The sequence below is a fragment of the Petaurus breviceps genome, unplaced genomic scaffold (assembly GCF_028583685.1).
Source record: "Petaurus breviceps papuanus isolate PSGF00001 unplaced genomic scaffold, PetGlider_PUasm1.0 90925, whole genome shotgun sequence".
NCBI lineage: Eukaryota > Metazoa > Chordata > Mammalia > Diprotodontia > Petauridae > Petaurus > Petaurus breviceps.
In genome coordinates this window covers 36,025,488-36,047,531 of record NW_027187380.1, presented here as the reverse complement: position 1 = coordinate 36,047,531, position 22,044 = coordinate 36,025,488, and the positions used below count along the sequence as shown (strand labels likewise).

The 22,044-nt window shown below is 37.9% G+C and overlaps 1 protein-coding gene and 1 pseudogene across 1 annotated transcript in view; both read right to left on the bottom strand.

Moving 5' to 3' along the window:
- Positions 1-22,044, bottom strand: part of DNAH9 (dynein axonemal heavy chain 9) — a 531,344-nt gene that overhangs the window by 419,639 nt on the left and 89,661 nt on the right. Inside the window, exons 12-13 of the mRNA XM_069076799.1 lie at positions 4,423-4,549; positions 2,083-2,338 (exon numbers count right to left, since the gene is read on the bottom strand). Of these exons, the coding sequence (XP_068932900.1) occupies positions 2,083-2,338; positions 4,423-4,549 (383 nt within the window). The remainder of the gene's footprint in view (positions 1-2,082; positions 2,339-4,422; positions 4,550-22,044) is intronic.
- Positions 14,337-16,084, bottom strand: LOC138152710 (ATP synthase subunit beta, mitochondrial pseudogene; annotated as a pseudogene).

The window sequence follows — 22,044 nt, the reverse complement described above, 5'->3', positions numbered from 1 at the left end:
AGAGAGACAGAGAGAGAGACAGAGAGAGAGAGAGAGACAGAGAGAGAGAGAGACAGAGAGAGAGACAGAGAGAGAGAGAGAGAAAGAGAGAGAGAGAGAGAGAGAGAGAGAGAGAGAGAGAGAGAGAGAGAGAGAGAGAGAGAGAGAGAGAGAGAGAGAGAGAGAGAGGTGAGCGTAGTTTGGAGGTGATAGGCCTTGATCTGGGCCTTTAAGGATGTATATAATAGTCTAGACAGATGGGAAAAAATGAATGAAAGGTAAAACTGCAATAGAAAAGGTAAAAAAAAAGTATGACACAAAGAAAAGTATAAAACTAGCTTGAGGAGAGGACAAGGTGTATGCTAGGATTATGGAGACTAGATAAGGCTGGATTAAGGAAAACCTTGAAAGAAAGCATTTTGGATTTGATCAGAAGAGAAAACGACTTACATTCTTTTTTCTTAATTTTATTTTTTTTTATTTTTGGAGGGCAATTGGGATTAAGTGACTTGCCCAGGGTCACACAGCTAGTTTTTGTGTTAAGTGTCTGAGGCCGGATCCGAACCCAGGTCCTCCTGACTCCAGGGCCGGTGCTCTATTCACTGTGCCACCTAGCCGCCCATGACTGTAAATTCTTGAGAGAGTGAACTTTTTGCTCTGATCATAACACATGTACATATACACATGTGAGGCATTTACTGAGTGTATACTACATGCATGGCATTATGTTAACATACTATAGTTAGGAAGATAGACTTGTTATTAAATATGCTCTCAAGCAACTTAAAGCCCAATATGGGATTTTGTACACAAGTACAAGGGAAAATTATATAAGCATAAGGGAGAGGTACAAACAAAGAAATAGAGAGGAAGTAGAAGTTTTATGGAGGAGATACTTGATTTGGGAAGATTTGGAGACCTCCCTTCCAAGCAAGAGGATAATATGAGTAAAAGAACAATGATAGAAAAACATAGGAACTATAGTGGAATACAGTCTGGTTAGACTATGCATGTCTGTGTGTGTGTATGAATATGTACATACACATAAAGATAGTGTATATACATACATACACAACATATAAAGCAAATTTTGAAGGAAAATCTATATTACATATATAGTGTGTGTCTTTGTGTGTGTGTGTATATATATATATATATATATATATACACACACACATATAAAAATATACAGCAAATTTTGAAGGAAAACCTATATCCAAACTGTCATTGAGAAGTAAGCAGGCTAGAAAAACTGGTATAATCTGCAAACCAGGGTAAAATGTAGTAAACACCAGTACAAGGCACCTGGAACTTAAAGCCCTAATCCCCTCTTTGCTGGCAATGTGCCCCTCTAGCTTTAGGCCAATCCAATGCCTAAATCTTTAAATTCCAGCATTTCTGACCTTGTTTATTGTCATATTGACTTTCTATCCCACAAACCCTCATTCAATCTCCGTGTCTCCAATCTCACCCTGGTCACCTGAATCTAACTCTCAATTACCCACTTTATGCAATGGGTTAACTCAACACATTTGACCTGCATTTCTAATAATTGTCATAGTCATTTGTAGAAAAGTGTCTGATCCCCTTTCCTTGATGGTAGTGGATGGAAAATAAAATGAGGAAGTCGGAAAAGGGAGCTAGTATCTAATATAGCAGAGGGAGGTGGGTAGAAGATGAATTTTTTTGTATATCCTAATTTTAAAGTGTTTATGATATAGCTTATGGTGATGCCTTATAAATAGTTTAAAATATTGGACTGTCATATAGTTGAAATGTCAGGACTAAAGATATAGAAGTGAAAGTAATATAAATAATGACAACTGATCTATTTTTTCAAGATCTCGATCTGAAGATTGCTTCTTCAGGTAAGATTCTCATTTGAACCACTGCAAACGGATTGATGTTTGATGACCATCGTAAGCATTCCAAGTCTTCATAAATGGAAAAAATAAACTGCTCTGCAAATAATAACACACAAAAAGACAGGTCCTTTTCAAATCTTAAACCAGTTTACTTGGTAGGAGAGAAAGGAAAGAGATAACAGGGTTCTCCTAGCCTCATTAATTTCCCTCAGATTACCATCTAAGTGAGTTTTGTTACCTTCTGTCTTCCAGTTCAGTGTCTCTTCTGCTGCTCTTAGCTGGAGGTCAATAGCCTGCAGCTGCTCCTCTACCAAAGGAAATTCCACTTCTAGCAAGGTTTTCAGAATCTTGTTGTACCAACTTGCCATCAGTTCTAAATTAGCGATAAGTTGTCGATAATACTCCTTGGAAGAAAAGATTTCTGCTGCTGTCTCAGGAATGTGCCTTGTCAGTCTCATTTTGAGGTAATTCACTTCTCTCAACACAGAAATCAACTGAAGAAAAGAACCAATACAAATGGGGTAAGATTCATTTGCATTTAGGTCAGTGAAGTATTGTCTTGGGGGAGGGGGTCTTTGCCTCTGTTAATATGAAGAGATCATGGCACTGGGTAAGTTACACAAAACACTTGGACAGAAGAGTCCCAAAGTAGTTTTGAAGGTTCTGCTGACTTTGAAGGCCTAATCACTTTACAGTGAAGATAAGAACTATATGATAACAGCTAGGGAAACCCAAATGTTTGGATCAAAGGATTCTTCTCCCCTCTCTAAATCTCTCTTAAATTTCAGCCTCACAGTTGGGCAACTTGGTAAAGGATCATTCCCTTTGTTCAAAAAACAGTTAAGTTCCCACAATATCTTGTATACTTGCAAGGATATAAAAATAAAAATGCAAACTTTCCTCAAGAAGTTTATAGTTTTGTTGAGCAGATAAGACATGAGCACAAATAATTATAATAAAATAAATGCAAATGAGAGGTCCACGTCAAAGTATTATGAAAAAATTGAGAAGGAAGGGATCGTTTCCAGTTGGGAAAAAATTAGGGAGGGTTTCAGGTAGGAAAAGGTAGGCCCTAAGTTGGGTCTTGAAGAGAAGGATTTCACCACAGGGTCAGGAATAGAAGGGCACCACCACTCCCTTACTAAAGAGCATCCATCACAGTGTAAGCAAAGGTACAAAGATGGCAAAAGGCATTATGAAATTGGCAAGATCACAGAATATATGAAGGCTATATTTCTCTAGTATTTTTTGCCAAGGAAACTGCAGATTGGGTCATGAAGAGTTGGACACTACTGAAATTACTGCAATAACAACAACAACAAATCTGGAAACATGTATTGGATCCAAATGGAGAAAATCTAACTAAAAAACTATCCAGGGCCTCTTCCACTTTCATTTGAGGAAGAAGGACAGAAAAAAACATAGAAATAGCAACAACGGCAGAGAAGGCACTTTATCACTTGGGGCATATGCCTGACATAATATAGGCATTGGCTGAATAGCAACTTTTAAAGAGGGGAGTGATTTGATAGTCAGGGGATGGATTTTTTCTGAGATGATTATCCATATTGCAATAGTGATGACCCATGTATAATTCCTGGGCTTACTTCTTCCATGTTCTAAGTTCCCATGAAAGAAATATTGAATGAATGAATGAATGAATGAACAATAACAACAAAAAATTTGTTAAGCACTTAAATGGCAAGCTATTGTCCTTTACTTTCCAAGATTTTCCTGCTTCCATCACCATGAAGACAGGGAATGTGCTGAGCAAAGGCTTGGCTTGAGGAGGGAAAATGTGAGAGTTACCTTCTAATATACATATTCTTAACTAGAGCAGAGCTTCTTGAGGTCAGGAACATCCATAATTGCCTTCGTGAACTCATTACCTAGCATACAGCCTTATACTTAAATGCTAGTTGAACTGAATTGTATCCTTTACTACCTGGCACATACTAGGGATTCAATAAATGTTTTTTTATTATCATAATTTTTATAAAACTAGATCTGTGATTTCACTGGTATGGGAAGTTCCTGGTGAGGAAGCATTCTTTATTAGTGCAGACCAGTATCTTCCTTGAAACTTATAGTCTTAGAGAATTGCCTGAGGCACTGAGAGGTAAAGTGACTTGCCCAAAGTCTCATAGTTACCATGTGTCAGAGAAAGGACTTGAACCCAATCTTCCTAACTCTGAGGCTATTACACTACACTGATGTAGACCTACTAAATAATAAAAAATTTCTTATGGATTTTTGTGAATTTACATCAATGCAAAACCATGTAAAACACTTGGGAAACCCTAAAAAAGCAATCTACTAACAAATAATTATTAAGTACCTACTATTATTCATTGTATTCTTTCTTAGGTACAAAGGCAAATACTAAAGGCTCTGCCTTCAAATATCTTATATTCTGTCAGGGAAACACAAGATTACAGGAGGAAAAGTAGAAGAAATACATTACTTACTATCTCTCACTCATTCTAACTCATTTTGTCAAATAAAATCAGAAAGATTAAATAAATTACTTTAGAGTATTAAAGTGGATTACTACCAGTTGTCTTCAGAGCTTACTTACCTGTGGGTTAAAGTTCACAGTGATCTGCTTGGTTTCTGGATCATGACAGAGAAGTGGTTGAGTGAGATTGTACTGTGACTTCTCTGATACTGTCTGGAACCAGCTGTCATAAAGCTTTGTCTCATACCTGCAAGGGTATACAGCAAGCTCTTATTAGTACCCATACCACCATCTCCCAACACTGGGTGCTGACAAGGACAGTTTAATATGATATAGACAATATTGATTTCAAAATGAGGAGAGCTTGGGTTTATTCCTGTTGCTGCGTCTAACCTAAACAAGCCCTTTCACCAATTTGAGCCTGTTTCCTTGTGAAAAAGTTGTTCTAGCTCTGGGGTTCCAAATCTTTTTTATGTCATAAGTCCCTTTGGGAACCCCTTCTCAGAATAATGCTTTTAAATGTATAAAATAAATTATGTAGGATTACAAAAGAAACCAAATTCTACTGAATATTATCAAAATATATTTCGAAAAGTTCACAGATGGGAATTATAGGGGCAGAGCCAAGATAGTAGAATAGAGAAAGCACTCAGCTGAGTTCTCCTAACATTCCCCTCCAAATAACTTTAAAATAATTCCTCAAATTGAACCTAGGAGTGGCTTCTTCCAGTAGAAGATAATGCAGGAGGTCAGAAATAAAGATCTGCAACACAGGGGTGGAAGCTGGCCCAAAGTCAATGCAGATGAAACAAGAGTGGTCGGATAAGGTGGTGGTGACAGCAGCAGCAGCTTTGGGAGCTCCCAAGCCAGACACAGGAGGAGAACTCAGTAACTGATCAGATTATAGGGTACCCCTCTGCTATCACTGGATGCAGGACCAGACACTATTTGGTAATACCACTGCCTATACCCACTTCTGGACCATAGTTCAAGGGCAGAGAGGAGTACTTTCAGTCAAGAGACATTGGAGCCCTGAGAGGTAGTAACACTTCTGGTCAAAGCAGTGATTACATCTCTCTCCAAATCATACTACCTTGAAAGCACTGAAAATTTCAAAACTCCCAGAACTAGCTCTTAAAATAACAGTACAAAAAAGTTTTGATGCTTGAGACAGTGCCCATTTCTCTATGCCCAGGCTGGGAACAGATACCAACATTAACAGAAAGTTCCAAATCAAGAAAGAGGGTTGGAAAATGAGCAAAGAAAACAAAAGAACCTAACTATAAAAAGCTACCATGGTAACAGGGAAGAGCAAGAAAGAAACTCAGAAGACAATGAAGTCAAAACAGCTATAAGCAAAGCCTCAAAGAAAAACAAGAACTGTACACAAGCCAAGCAAGAATTCCTAGAAGAGCTAAAATATTCTTTTCAAAATCAAATAAGAGAAGCATAGGAAAAATTAGGTAAAGAAATGAAAGCAAAGGAAGAAAATTAGCCTGGTAAAGAGAAGCAAAAAATACTGAAGAAAATAACACCTTAAAAAATAAAATCAGCCAAGTAGAAGAAAGGGTATAAAACTTCACTGATAAAAATAACTCCTTTAAAAGCATAGCAGGCTAAATGGGGGGAAAAGAGGTCAAAAAAGTTCATAAAAGAAATAGTTCCTTAAAATAGAATTAGGCAACTAGAAACTAATGACTCAGATATCAAGAAACAATAAAACAAAGTCAAACAAATAAAAAATAGAAGAAAATATGAACTATCTTATAGTAGAAAGAACTGACTTGAAAAATAAATTTTATTTACAAATATAAAGATAATTGAAGAATTACTGTATTACCTGAAAGTCATAATCAAAGAAAGAGCCTAGACATCATATTTCAAGAAATTATTAAGGAAAACTGCCCTAATATTTTACTTATAGAGGGTGAAATAGAAATAGTTGTAATGGGAATTTGAAGATCTTCTCTTCCCCTTAATAGGCTCAGGGGGAATTTGAAGACCTTCCCTGCTTTCAAAGTAAACTCTGTCCCTGTAATCGGCTGAATGTAGTCACATGGAGCCTGTGGTGGGAGGAATTTGCTAAAGGACAGAGCAGAGCCTACAGGAAGCTGGGAGTCAGAGCTAGACTAGATGGAGAGAAGACGCTCAGGTAAGGAGTCAGGTTCATGAGTAAATATTGATCTAATATTGGCTTGTGGGAAGGCTAACAGATGCTGTGACTCTGTGTTGTTATGGCTTGTTAACTTCTTTACTTCTATTATGGAACTGGCTTACTAGTTTTGGGATTTGGTTTTCTGGTGTCTCTGAAGCCTCCACACACTCTGGCAAACTGGTTGCACACCCCAGGACCTCCACCCTAGACAGCAATCCAGATCCAAGTAATCACTCATACAAGTCTTTCCAAATTTCTCTAAAACCATTCAGTTCATCAATTTCTTTTTGCCTTTTGGAGGGCAATTGGGGTTAAGTAACTTGTCCAAGGTTACACGGCTAGTTTTTTTGTTTTTGTGTGGATATTAAGTGTCTGAGGCTGGAACCGAACTCAGGTCCTCCTGACTCTGAGGCCGGTGCTTTACTCATTGTGCCACATAGCCATCCCCATCAATTTTTTTTAATGATACTACAGTATTCTATTACATCCACATACTATAACTTGTTTAGCCATTCCCCAACTGAAGGATATTCCTTTAGTCTCCAGTTTTTTTCTACCACAAAAAAGTACTGCTAAGTATATCATATCAGCTGCAAAGTTACAATTTTGTTTCCTCATTGCCTATTATAATTCCTTCAATTTTTCTTTTCTTATTGCTAAAGCTAACATTTCTAGTACAATACTGAATAACAATGGTGATAATAGACATCCTTGTTTCACCCCTGATCTTACTGGGAAATCTTCCTGCTTATCCCCATTATTTATAATTCCTGCTGATAGTTTTAGATAGATCATACCTGTCATTTTAAGGCAAACTCCATTTGTTCCTATGCTCTAAGATTGGATGCTGTATTTTATCAAAAGCTTTTTCTGCACCTATTGAGAAAATTATGATTTCTCTTAATTTTGTTATTGATATGATCAATTATGCCGATTCATTCCTTGTATAAAATTCATCTGGTCATAGTGTATTATCCTCCTGATAAATTGCTGTAATCTCTTTGCTAATATTTTACTTAATTTTTTTACATCAATATCCATTAGTGAATTTGGTCTATAATTTTCTCTCACTGTTTTGGCTCTTCCTGGTTTAGGTATCATCACCATAGATGTATCATAAAAAGAACGTGGTAGGACTTCACCTATTTTTCCAAATAGTTTATATAGTATTGGAATTAATTGTTCTTTAAATGTTTGGTAGCATTCACTTGTAAATTCATTTGTCCCTGGAAATTTTTTTCTTAGGGAGTTCATTGATGGCTTATTCAATTTCTTTTTCTGAAATGAGGTGATTTAAGTATTTTACTTCTTCTTCTGTTAATCTGGGCAATTTATATTTTTGTAAACATTCATCCATTTCGCGTAAATTTTACATTTAATGGCATACAGTTGGACAAAATGGCTCCTAATTATTGTTTTAATTTCCTCTTCATTGGTGGTTAATTCATTTTTGATAATGGTAATTTGATTTTCTTCTTTCTTTTTTTAAATCAATTTGACCAAAGGTTTATCTATTTTATTGTTTTTTTTCATAAAACCAGCTCTTAGTTTTATTTATTAGTTCAATAGTTTTCTTCATTTCAATTTTATTAATCTCTCCTTTGATTTTCAGTATTTCTAAATTGGTATTTAATGGGAGATTTTTAATTTGTTCTTTTTCTAGCCTTTTTAGTTGTATGCCCAATTAATTGATCACCTCTTTCTCTATTTTATTCATGCAAGCATTTAGAGACATAAAATTTCCCCTAAGGACAGAACCCATAAAGTGACACAGACAAGCTAACCTCCTACTCAGGACAGGCCAGCAGAAAGTGGCTAGCACAGTGTTCTGGGAGCCGAACCCAGTCCCATGTAAGCTGAAGGTCTTAGCCTCAGGGCAGGCCTGACCAGCCGCCTGCTGGAGGGACTTCAGATCACCAGCAGCTGTGGCAGTTTCCAGAATTATCAACACATAGATGCTAAGGACAAAGTAAAAGGTCAGTGCAGTGTGGACTTTAGGATCCAGTAGTTTGGGAGTGCAGTTGGCCTTTACCCCCTGGAGGGAGAAGCCACCGCTGCCATGTGGCAGCTTCAGCTTCTGGCCTGCAGATTTGAGGGGGACCAAGCAACAGTCTGAAGGGTAATAGCTCTTGTGATTACTTGGATCTGGATTGCTGTCTAGGGTGGAGGTCCTGGGGTGTGCAACCAGTTTGCCAGAGTGTGTGGAGGCTTCAGAGAGGGCACCCAACTAATACCTTCAGCAGCTGAGAAAATCCCAGCATTTGGTAAAAAGCTCCCCTGTCTGGTAGCAGAGTCCTACTGTGGGAAAAAGGAATAAATTTTTAAAATTCCAATTAATTTTTATTTTATCTTTTCATGGTCATTTGTTACATGTAATTTTTATTGCATCATGATCTGAAAAGGATGCATTTAATATTTCTGATTTTCTGCACTGGATTGTAAAGTTTTTATGCCCTAATACATGGTCAGTTTTTGTGTAGACACCATGTGATACTGGAAAACAAGTATATTCCTTCCTATTCCCATTCGGTTTTCTCTAGAGGTCTACCATATCTAACTTTTCCAAAATTCCATTCACCTCCTTAACGTATTTCTTATTTATTTTATGGTTAGATTCATCTAGTTTTGAGAGGGGTAGGTTGAGGTCCCTTACTAATATAGTTTTGCTGTCTATTTCTTCCTATAACTCACTTAACTTCCCCTCTCAGAATCTGGATTCTATACCACTTGGTGCATATATGTTTAGTATTAATATTACTTCATTGTCATTGGTACCTTTTAACAAAACATAGTTTCCTTCCTTATCTCTTAAATAGATCAATTTTTGCTTTTGCTTTGTCTGAGATCAGGATTGCTACCCCTGATTTTTTTTTCACTTCAGCTGAAAAATAACACATTCTGCTCTAGTGTTTTACCTTTACTGTGTCTACTCTCTGCTACAAATGTGTTTTTTTCTGTAAACAACATATTTCAGGATTCTGGTTTTTAATCTACTCTGCTATCTGCTTCTGTTTTATGGAAGAGTTCATCTCATTCACATTCACAGTTACAGTTATGATTACTGTGCCTTTCTCTCCATATTATTCCCCTTCCCCATTTATACTTTTCCCTCTTTTTACCCTTTTCCTCCTCACCAGTGTTTTGCTTCTAACTACCAACTCCTTCAATCTACCCTCTCTTCCATCAGTCCCCTCCCTTTTCTGTCCTCTTTCTCCTTCTTCTTCCCTATATGGTAAGATAGATCTCTAATCTCTTAACAAACCCTTCTTGCTTTTTAATATTCATAATTTCTGTTATGTTATTGCATCTTTATCCTATGAAAATCCATCTTGCTTTCACTAAAGTAGGTGGTTCCTCTTGGAACTTAGCCCTCTACTAAATGGCATCAACCCTCAATAAAAGGCTGTACTTGGATTAGAGGCGGTCTGACTCCTAATTCTTTGAGATATTACCACCATAACACACCAAGAAACTGCAAGAGTTTTTAAAATTCTGAGTTTCAAATTCTCTCCCTTCTTCCCTCCCCACCCCTACTCACTGAGAAGGGGAACAATTTGATATACATTATATATGCAGTCATGAAAAGCATATCCATAACAGTCATATTGTGGAAAAAAAACACAGAAAAAAACCTCAAGAGAAATAAAGTTAAAAAAAAAAGTATGCGTCAAACTGTATTCAGATACCATCAGTTCTTTCTCTGGGGATGGATAGCATTTTTCATCATAAATCCTTCAGAACTGTCTTGGATTGTTGTATTACTGAGAATAGATGAGTCATTCACAGCTGATCATTTTACAATGTTGCTGCTACTTTGTATACAGTACATTTCACTTGGCATCAGTCCATTCAAGTCTTTCCAGGTTTTTCTGAGAGCATCCTGCTTATCATTTCTTATAGTAAAACAGTATTCCATCATAATTGGATACCACACTTTGTTCAGTCATTCTCCAGTTGATGGGCATCCCCTCAATTTCTAATTCTTTATTCCCAGAAAGGGGCTGCTATAAATATTTTTGTACACATAGGTCTTTTTCTTTTTATCTCTTTAAACTATGAATGGTTTTATAGCCCTTTGCCCATAGTTCCAAATTGCTCTATAGAATGGTTAAATCAATTCACAACTCTGCCAACAGTGCATTAATATCCTTCAACATTTGTCATTACCTTTTCTGTTCTATTAGCTAACCTAATAAATAGAAGGTAGTACCTCAGAATTGTTTTAATTTGCATTTCTCCAATCAATGGTGAATTAGAATATTTTTTCATATAGCTATAGACAGTTTTGATTACTTCAACTCAAAACTGATTATATCATTTGATCATTTGTCAATTGGGAAATGGCTCTTATTTTTATACATTTTATACTGTTCTCTATACATTAGAGAAATGAGGTCTTTATCAGAAAAAAACATTTCAAAATTTTTTTCAGTTATTATTGCTAATTGTATTTCCCTCCATCCTATTCCTCTTAGCCCATTTATTGAAAATTCTCTCTCTTTTCACACTGCCCCTCCTCAAACATGTTTTGCTTCTGATCACTCCTTGCCCCAATCTACCCTCCCATCATCACCCTCCTCCTCCTCTTCTACTTTCCTGTAATGTAAAATAGATTTCTATTCCTGATTGCCTGTGTATGTTATTCCCTCTTTGAGCCAATTCTGAGAGTGAAGTTCACTCAGACCCCCTCACCTCCATACTCTTCCACTCCACTGTAAAAGCTTTTTCTTGCCTTTTATGTGACATAATTTACCCTGTTCTACTTCTCCCTTTCTCTTTCTCCCAGTACATTCCTCTCACCCCTCAATTTTATATTTTAGATATCATCCCTTTATATACAACTCACATCTATGCCCTCTGCCTATATATACTTCTTCTAACTACCCTAATAATGAGAAATATCTTATGAGTTACAAATATCATCTTCCCATGTAGGAGTGTAGACAGTTTAACCTTATTTAAGTCCCTTATCATTTCCTTTTCCTGTTTACCATTTTCATCCTTCTTGAGTCTTGCATTTGAAAGTCAAATTTTCTGTTCAGCTCTGGGCTTTTCATCAAGAAAGCTTGAAAGTCCTCTATCTCACTGAATATCCATTTTTTCCCCCCTGAAGGATTATATTCAGTTTTGCTGGGTAAGTGATTTTTGGTTGTAATCCTAGCTCCTTTGCTCTCTGGAATATCGTATTCCAAGTCCTCTGATCCTTTTATGTAGAAGCTGCTAAATCTTGTGGTATCCTAACTGTGGCTTCACCATTCTTGAATGGTTTCTTTCTGGCTGTTTGAAACATTTTCTCCTTGACCCAGGAACTCTGGAATTCAGTTATAATATTTCTGGTAATTTTCATTTTAGGATCTTTTTTAGGAGGTGATTGGTGGATTCTTTCAATTTCTATTTTACCCTATGGTTCTAGAATATCAAGGCAGATTTCCTTGATAATTTCTTGAAAGATGATGCATAGGTTCTTTTTTTGATTATGGACTTCAAGTGGTCCAATAATTTAAAAATGATCTCTCCTGGATCAATTTTCCAGGTCAGTTGTTTTTCCAATGAGATATTTCCCATTGCCTTCAATGTTTTCATTCTTTTGGTTTTGTTTTGATCACTTCTTGCTTTTTCACAAAGTCATTAGCTTCCATTTGCTCCATTCTAACTTTTAAGGAATAATTTTCTTCAATGAGCTTTTGGGTCTCCCTTTCAATTTGTTCAATTCTGCTTTTTAAGATGTCCTCCCTCTCATTGGCATTTTGGATCTCTTTTACCATTCTCTCCACTAATCTCTTGACTCTTTTCTTATGATTTTCTTAAATCACTCATTTCTCTGCCCAATTTTTCCTCTACTTCTCCTACATGATTTTCAAAATCCTTTTAGAGAGGGCAGAGCAAAGATGGCAGAGTAAAACCAAGAACTTGCTTGGGCTCCCACTCCATCCACCTCCAATACCTGTAAAAAATGACTTTAAACAAATTTTAGAGCTACAGAACCCACAAAGTGGCAGAGAAAAACAAATCTCCCACTGAAGGCAGGCTGGCAGGCCAATAGGAAGGCTCTATCACACTGGGCAGGGAGTAGAGTACAGTCCCACATTGGACATGTGGTGCAGACCCGCAGCACAGACCAGCCAGAGCAGACTTCAGCAGTGAATCACTGGCAGCTGTGGCAGTTTCTAGACTACTCATAAATGCCAAAAAGGAAGTAAAAGGTCAGTGGGGGAACTCTGTTGGAACTATGTGAGAGAAGAGCATGGTCCTTGCCCCCTGGGCAACAGAGGCAGTGGTGGTCTGCATTTCATTCATGGCAGCTGCTTCTGGAGTTCCTGGCACAAACTGTGGGGGGACAAAGTGGCAGACAAAAGAGCAACTGCTGGAATCTCTTTGCTGGCACTGAGGCAGGCTTCTCTTGCTTTGTCCTGCTTGGATCTGGGTCATAGTCTGGGGTGGTGGACCTGGGGTGGAAAGTGCTAGTGTGGCAGAGCTCGTTGGTGCTGTGGAGAGGCAGTCATCCTCACAGTTCTGAGACAGGTTCCTGGAAGAAGGTCTGACAACAGCTGCTCAAAGCCCCAGAAATTTGGAATACAGCATTCTCCATTCTGGACGCAGAGGTCTACTGTGGCAAATAGCTCAAAAGTCCAGTAATTGACTGGCAAGATGAGCAAACAGAAGAAGCGAAATCAAACCATAGAATCATTTTTTTGGGGGTAACAATGACAATCAAAACATAGAACCAGAAGAAGATAGCAAAGTTAAAGTTCCTGCATCAAAAGCCTCCAAGAAAAATATGATCTGGTTGCAGGTCATGGAGAAACTCAAGAAGGGTTTTGAAAATCAAGTAAGAGAAGTAGAGGAAAAATTGGAAAAAGAAATGAGAATGATGCAAGAAAATCATGAAAAGTGAGTCAACAGCCTGCTAAAGGAGATCCAAAAAAATACTGAAGAAAATAATACCTTAAAAAAGTAGAATAATGCCATTGGCAAAAGAGACCCAAAAAGCCAATGAGGAGAAGAATGCCTTTAAAAGCTGAATTGGTCAGATGGTAAAGGAATTTCAAAAACTCACTGAATAAAATAATTCCTTCAAAATTAGAATGGAGCAAGTTTAAGCTAATGACTTTATGAGAAATCAAGATACTATAAAACAGATCCAAACAAATGAAAAAAATAGAAGGCAATGTGAAATATCTTAATGGAAAAACCACTGACCTGAAAAACAGATCCATGAGAGATAACTTTAAAATTATTGGACTACATGAAAACCATGATCAAAAGAGCCTAGACATTATCTTTCAAGAAATTATCAAGGAAAACTGCCCTGATATTCTAGAACCATAGGGAAAAAATAGAAATTGAAAGAATTCACCAATCACCTCTTCAAAAAGATTCCCAAAAGAAAACTCCTAGAAATATTATAGCCAAATTCCAGTGTTCATGGGTCAAGGAGAAAATATTACAAACAGTCAGGAAGAAACAATTTGAGTATTGTGGAAACAAAAACAAGATAACACAAGATCTAACAGCTTCTAAATTAAAAGATCTGGGGTGGCTAGGTGGCACAGTGAATAGAGCATTGGTCCTGGAGTTATGAGGACCTGAGTTCAAATCCGGCCTTAGACACTTAACACTTACTAGCCATATGACCTTGGGCAAGTCACTTAACCCCAATTGCCCTGCCCTCCCCCTTCCAAAAAGCATAATTAATTATCAATGGATCAAAGGGCTTGCAATATGATATTCCAGAGGTTAAAGGAGCTAGAATTAAAACAAAGAATCACCTACCCAGCAAACTGAGTATAATACTTGAGGGGAAATATGTATATTCAATGAAATAGAGGACTTTGAGGTATTCTTGATGAAAAGACCAGAACTGAACAGAAAATCAGACTTTCTTTTTTTTTTTGTGAGATACACATTTTATTCAAAAGTTTAAATAGTCTTCAGACAGTACACAGATTTCCCAACCAAAGTTCTCATGTAGTTTGCTCAGACAACTGAAATTGAAGGATGTGTGAAAGATGAAGGTGACTCCTCACGAGTGCTCTTCAGCCAGTTTTTCAGCTTTTGTCACGGCTTCTTCAATGGGTCCAACCATATAGAAGGCCTGCTCTGGGAGATGGTCATACTGACCTGCCAAGATTTGCTGGAATCCCTTAATGGTTTCTTTCAGGGGCACCAACTTCCCCATATGTCCTGTGAATACCTCAGCAACCTGGAACGGCTGTGACAAGAAACGCTGGATTTTCCTGGCCCTAGACACTGTCAACTTATCTTCTTCAGACAACTCATCCATACCAAGGATAGCAATGATGTCCTGAAGGGACTTATAGTCCTGCAGAATCTTTTGCACACCTTGGGCAACATCATAGTGCTCATTGCCAACAATATTGGGGTCCATGATCCGAGAAGTGGAGTCCAGAGGATCCACTGCAGGGTAAATGCCCAGCTCAGCAATGGCCCGGGACAGCACAGTGGTAGCATCCAAATGGGCAAAGGTGGTGGCAGGAGCTGGGTCAGTCAAGTCATCAGCAGGCACATAGATGGCTTGCACAGAGGTGATGGAACCCTTCTTGGTTGTGGTAATTCTTTCCTGCATGGTGCCCATATCAGTGGCCAAAGTGGGCTGGTAACCCACAGCAGAGGGGATTCTTCCTAGTAAAGCAGACACCTCTGAGCCAGCCTAAATGAATCGGAAGATGTTATCAATGAAAAGCAGTACATCTTGACCCTCTTGGTCTCTGAAGTATTCAGCCACAGTTAGGCCAGTCAAGACTACCCGAGCCCGAGCACCAGGTGGTTCATTCATCTGGCCATATACCAACACTACTTTGGAAGTGGCATCCTTCAGATTGATGACACCAGATTCAATCATCTCATGGTACAAATCATTGCCTTCTCGGGTCCTTTCACCAACTCCAGCAAACACAGAATAACCACCATGGGCCTTGGCAACATTGTTGATTAGTTCCATAATCAATACAGTCTTTCCCACACCAGCACCACCAAACAGACCAATTTTGCCACCCTTGGCATATGGGGCCAAAAGATCCACAACTTTGATGCCAGTAAGTAACCAGGATTTCTTGCTCTACACTCATCTCTATGAATTCAGGAGCCTCAGCATGAATTGCAGCAAACTGTTTGGTTTTGATTGGACCCCTTTCATCGATAGGCTCTCCAATCACATTCATGATTCTTCCTAGAGTCTCAGGTCCCACAGGGATTTTGATTGGGGCACCAGAATCTAGGACCTTCTGCCCTCTGACCAAGCCTTCAGTACCATCCATAGCAATGGTCCGGACTGTGCTCTCACCCAGATGTTGGGCCACCTCCAGAACCAGCCTGTTTTCCCTGTCCTGCACTTCGAGGGCATTGAGGATAGGAGGGAGCCCCTCATCGAACTGCACGTCCACCACGGGCCTGATGACCGCCACGATGCGCCCGCTGGCCGCCCCGCTCTTGGGGGCAGGGGACGTCAAGGCTGCATAGTCCCAGGCCTGCTGGAGCGTGGCTGGGGCCGCCCGCAACAAGGTCTGGGTCTGGGGCAACTGCGCCGAGACGCCGAGGCCCCGAAGGGCGCCCGAGGCCGAGGCTGCAGAGCGGCTCAACAGCCCCAACATGGCGGAGTCTGGGGAGAGACTCAAAATCAGACTTTCTAATAAAGAAGCAAGAAAAACAGAAAAGGTAAACAGGAAAGAGAAATCATAAAGAACTTATTAAAGTTGAACTACTTATGTTCCAAAAAATATCTTTTTTGAGTTCTCCCATGGTCTGAGACTATTTCATATCTTTCTTGGAGGCTTTGGCTGTAGTACCTTTGATTTTATCTTTTATCTTATTATTTTATCTTCTTCTGAGTGTGTGTTTTGATCTTCCTTGTCATCTTAATAACTTTCTCTAGTCAGAGGTTTTTTTCTGTTGTTTTCTCATTTTCTCAATTAGTTGACTTTTACCTGTTTGTTAAAGTAAGGCTCTGCTTCCAGGGTGGAGGGCACACTGTCCCAAGCTTTAGTAGTTTTGTGGAGCTCTTTTCAGAGATACTTCTAGGGACCTGTAAATTTCCAGTTCTTCCAAGGTGGTATGATCTAAGGAGAGGCATTTTCTACTCTCCTGGACTATGCTCTGGTTTGTGAATGACCACAAGCACTGTTTTTTTGTCTTAAAATTATGAGGATGGTTCTCCCTCCACTGGGTTTTCAAGCTTTACTATGCTAATGCTCCTCCTTGCCCTGGGATTGCCACCCAGGACTTGGATATGAGCATGGGCAAAGCAACAGAGTCCTGCCTCAGTGGTAGCAAAGAGGTGTAATCTCTTTTTTACCAATTGTTCAACTCTCTTACCATCTGTGGGCTGAGAGTAGCTGCCACTGCTAATTCAGTCACTCCAAAGGTTTTCTCCTGGCCTACTGGGGTGAGTTATCCCTGGGGTCTGTGGGCCAAAAGGTCCAGAAACCATCACTGCTGCCAGAAATTTAGTTGCCCCAGGTCTGCTCCAGGTTTGATGGGGACTGGTCTGTGCTGGCACAGCTTATACTGGACTTGCACTCCTCTCTTTGCCTGGTGCAACAGATCCTTCCTGCCAACCTTCCAAGTTGTCTTGGTGCTGGAAATTTGTTTCATTCTGTCTTTTAATGGGTTCTGCTGCTCTAGAATTTGTTTAGAGTCATTTTAAAAAGGTTTTTGGAGGGTTTTGAAGGAAAGCTCAGGTGAGTCTCTGCCTTTACTCCACCATCTTGGCTCTACCCCATGAGCAGTGGATTCTTCCAATGAATATTTTACCCTCTGATTCTAGGATATCAGAGCAGTTTCCCTTGATAAATTCTTGAAGGATGCTATCTGGGTTCTTTTTTTTTTTATCATGGCTTTCAGGCAGACCAATAATTCTTAAATTATCTCTCCTGGATGTATTTTCTTGGTCACTTGTTTTTCCAATAAGGTATTTTATATTTTCTTCTATTTTTTCATTCTTTTGATTTTAATTGGACTGATTCTTGATGTCTCATAGAGTCCTTAGCTTTCACCTTCCCATTTCTAATTTTTAAGCAATTATTTTCTTCAGTTATCTTTTGTACCTCTTTTTCATTTATCCAATTCTACTTTTTAAGGAGTTGTTTTCTTTAGAAGATTTTTCTTTCCATTTGGCCAACTGTATTTTTTTAGAAAGTGTTTTTCTTCAGTCAATTTTTGTCCTTCCTTTTCCAAGCTGTTGACTCTCTTGCATACCTCTGTTTTTTTCCCCAAATTTTTTCTTCTACCTCTCTTACTTGACTCTTAAAATCCTTTTTGAGCAGTTCTAAGAAGACTTTTGGGGCTTGAGGTCAATTCATATTCCCCTTTGAGGTTTGGGATGTAGGTATATTGACAATGTTGTCCTCTTAGAGTTTTGTGTTTTGATCTTCCCCATCACAGTTTCTTATTCACTTTTTATTTACTTGTCTATCTATTTATTTAGCCCTTCTTGGATTTTAAAGTTGAGCTTTCCTGGGGCACAGGGCACTGTTCCAAGCTTCTTCCACTGGGAGCCAGATGACCTGGTCACTGGCTTTGTGTGCTGGGGCCTCAGGTGCTGGTGGTTTGTTCATTGTGCTGGAGTGGCCCAGCCCCGTTGTGCCTGTTGTTACCTGGTTTCCAGGGCTGTCTTCTGTGCTGGGGCTAGAGGCCTGACTGCTGTGCTATTGGCTTGCTGAACGAGGACTGTGAGGCCTCAGTTGCTGATCTGTGCTGTAGCTAAGAGTCTCCCACTGGCTTGCCCAGACACCATCTGCAACTAGGCTGTGCTCCCCTTTTATCCAAGTGAGAGAGACCTCTCATGAAGTCCTTGTAAGTTATCTTAAGCTGGAAAATTGTTTCACTCCATCTTTTTGTAGGTTCTACCACTCCAGCATCTATTTAAAGGCTTAATTTAACATTGTTTCTGAGGGAAACTGGGGAGAGCTCAGGCAATTTCCTGGCTTCTCTCTGCCATCTTGGCTCTACCTCCAAAATTTTTGGTATGATGGGTCCTTTTCCCTTTTCTTTGCTCTCTTTAAGGTACAGGCCAAATAGTGGATTAAAGTGTTATGTACAGTTCAGTCATTTTTGTTGGCATAGTCCCAATTTGCTTTCCAAATTATTGGACAAATTCACAGTTCTACTAACAACATATTAATAGGCTTGTTTTCCCCATAGCCCCTCCAACATTTGTCATTTTCTTTTCCTGTCAACTTTGCCATTCAAATATGTGTGAGGTGGAAACTTGGAGTGGTTTAATTTTAACTTTAACTTATTAATTTTAACTTCTCTAACTTTTAATGATTTAGAGGGTTTTGTTTTGTTTTATAATATGGCTACTGACAGCTTGGATTTCTTCCATATAAAATTGCAGGTTCATATTCTTTGATCATTTATTTACTGGTGAATAGATCTTATTCTTATAAGTTGGAATCAATTCCTTAGATTTCTTGGAAATGAGATCTTAGCAAAAAAAATTGCTGCAAAGATTTTCCCCCTATTTATGTTTCACTTCTAACTTGAGCTGCATTTGGATTTGTTTGAGCAATATCTTAATTTTGTATAATCAATATTGTCTATTTTATCTTGAATGATCTGTTCTATCCTTTGTTTATTTACAAACTCTTTATCATCCAAACATCTTTACCAATTTCTTGTTTCTTTAATTTGTTTATGCTGTCACATTTCATGTCTATGTCATGAATCCATTTGGAGTTTTCTTGGCAAACAGTGTGAAATATTGGTGTGTATCTAATTTCTGACAAACTGTTTCCTAGTTTTCCCAGCAGTTTTTTTTGTTGTTAAATAGTAAGTTTTGTTCCCAGTTGTTGGGGTTATTGAGTTTATCAAATGTTGGGCTACTATACTCATTTGTTTCTGTATGTTATGTACCTAACCTGTTCCACTGATCAACTATTCTATTTCTTAACTAGTACTAAATCATTTTGATGATTATTACTTTGTGATACAGTTTGAGATTTGGTACTGTTAGGCCCCCATCCTCTCCACTTTTTTCCATTATTTTTTTGAGAGTCTTAACTTTTTATTCATCCAGATACATTCTATTTTTATTTTTTCTAGCTCAATAAAGTAATCCTTCAGTAGTTGAATGGAATAGCACTAAATAAGCAAATTAATTTAGGTAGTATTGTCATTATTATATTGCCTTGGCCTACCCGTGAGAAATTACTATTTCCTCAGTTAATATGGTAGTATATATCTTTATATGTTTAAAAAGTATTTTTGCAGTGGTATTCATATAATTCCTGCATATGAATTGGTAAGTACACTTCCAAATATTTTATTTATTTTGTATTTATTTTAAGTGGAATCTCTTCCTATCTCTTCCTGATAAATCTTATTGGTAATATACAGAAATAGTGATAATTTTTTTTATATCTTGTAAAAGCTGAAGTTATTGTTTCAATTAATTTTTAGTTGACTCTCTAGGGTTCTCTAAGTAAACATCTCATCTATAAAAGATAATAATTTTTTTCTTCTTTGTTAATGCTTGTTTCCTCAGTTTCTTTTTCTTGTCTTATTGCTAGAACTATTATTTCTAGCCTTATATTAAATAATAATGGTGATAATATATGTAAACAAATAGTAATGGTGATGAACATTCTTGTTTTACCACTGATCTTACTGAAAAGGCATCTGGATTATCATCATGGATAATAATGACTCTTCATTTTAGATGGATACTAATATAAACAAATGATACATTTATTTCTATCGGTTCTATTATTTTGTTTTTAAATACAAATATGCCATGTCTTTTTTGCATGTTCAACAAAAAAAATGTACTCAATAAATTTCTGCTCAACAAACTGTAGTGCTTTCTTGCTATTTTCAGGATCAAATATAAATTCCTCTGCTTAAACTTTTTAACAATTTGACATCATCCTACCTTTATACCTTTATCATACAATTAATCCCATTCTCACACACTATGGTCCAGATAGTTAGACCGGGTCAATGAGCATTTATTAAGTGTCTACTATGAGCTAAGCACTGGGATACTGTGCTAAATCCAGTCCACCTAGACTACTACTATTCCTAATACACAACATTTCATGTTTCCATGCCTCTGCCTGGAATGCACTCTCCTTGTACCTCCACATCTTGGAATCTTTAGTTTTCTTTAAGATTAAGTTGAAGTGCCATATGCTTCATGAGACCTTTCCTGATTCTGTTAAGCTGCCGGTGTCTTCCTTCCAAAGGTTACCTTTTATCTGTCTTGTATACACATCCATCTATCTATCTATCTATCTATCTATCTATCTATCTATCTATCTATCTATCTATCTATCTATCTATCTATCATTATTTCCCCCATTAAATAGCAAACTCTTTGATGGCAGAAATAATTTTTCTTTTATATTTGTATGCCCAGCATCTGGCAGAGTGTTTGGCACATACTAAGCCTTGATAAATGCCTACTGATTAGAGGAAGGTAGGTGGCACAACAGATAGAATGTGCGATTTGGAGTAGGAAATATGTGAACTTCAGTTATGCCTCAGACACTTACTAGATGTGTGATTATTGGCAAAGCAATTGTCTTTTTCCTCTTCTGCAAAATGATAATAATAATAGCACTTACAGTATTGCATAAATGCTGGTTATTGTTACTATTGATTGACAGTAGAGAGAGTACTATACTTGGAGTCTCCCCAATCTTTCTTTCTTATCTATAAAAAGGGGATATTATCAGAATTTAAGGAGAGTATACAAGTAAAACACTTTTTAAGCTTTAAAGAGCCATACAAATGCTAGTTATTATTATGATGATCATTGATAATGAATAAATCACTTTACTTTCACAAAAATAGCATAACATTCCAGGCTCACTGAAATTTGCTAAAGATCAGCAACAAGAAGAAAACTATATAATTTAGAAAATAATGTGAATAGCTTAGCATAGTGGTGGATATCTGTAATCCCTAATATAAGGGAGGTTGAAGCTGACAGATCTCTTGAGCTTAGGTGCTGTGAGTTTTAGTGGTCTAAATCTGGCATACTTGGCTGGCTGGCTGGCTGTCGTTCTTCCTTCTTGAAGAGTACTGAAATAATATCACTATGTAGGAGTAAAGATATAGAGTGTCTGACTATCGCTAATCAGAGCAATATGAGCTCAGAAGTCTATACTACAAGATGGGTACAAATAGTTCACATGAACATTTGTGGTGGCGATATCTCTCAATTTGCCCATCTCACGTTTCATTTGAGCTGTTGCAATTCTGCTTTGTTCATAGAGCACAGCACCTTCTTTGATGCAGGCATGCCATGCTGGGCAGTCCTGTGCCAGTGTCTCCAATGTCATGAAATTGATTCCAAAATTCTTCAGAGAAACCTTGAGAGTGTCTTTGTATAGCTTCTGAACTCAACCTCGGGTGAGTTCTCAGAAAATAGTCTTTAGGTAAGCATATATTTAGTATTTGAATAATGTGATCAGCCCATCAGAGTGAAGCTCTCTGCAGCAGTCTGAGTTGCTTGGCAGTTCAGCTTTAGAAAGGACTTCAGTCTCTGGTACCTTATCTGGCTAGGTAATCTTCTCATTAAGACAGTTCAAATGGAAGTGCTTTAGAGAGAGAAAGAGAGAGAG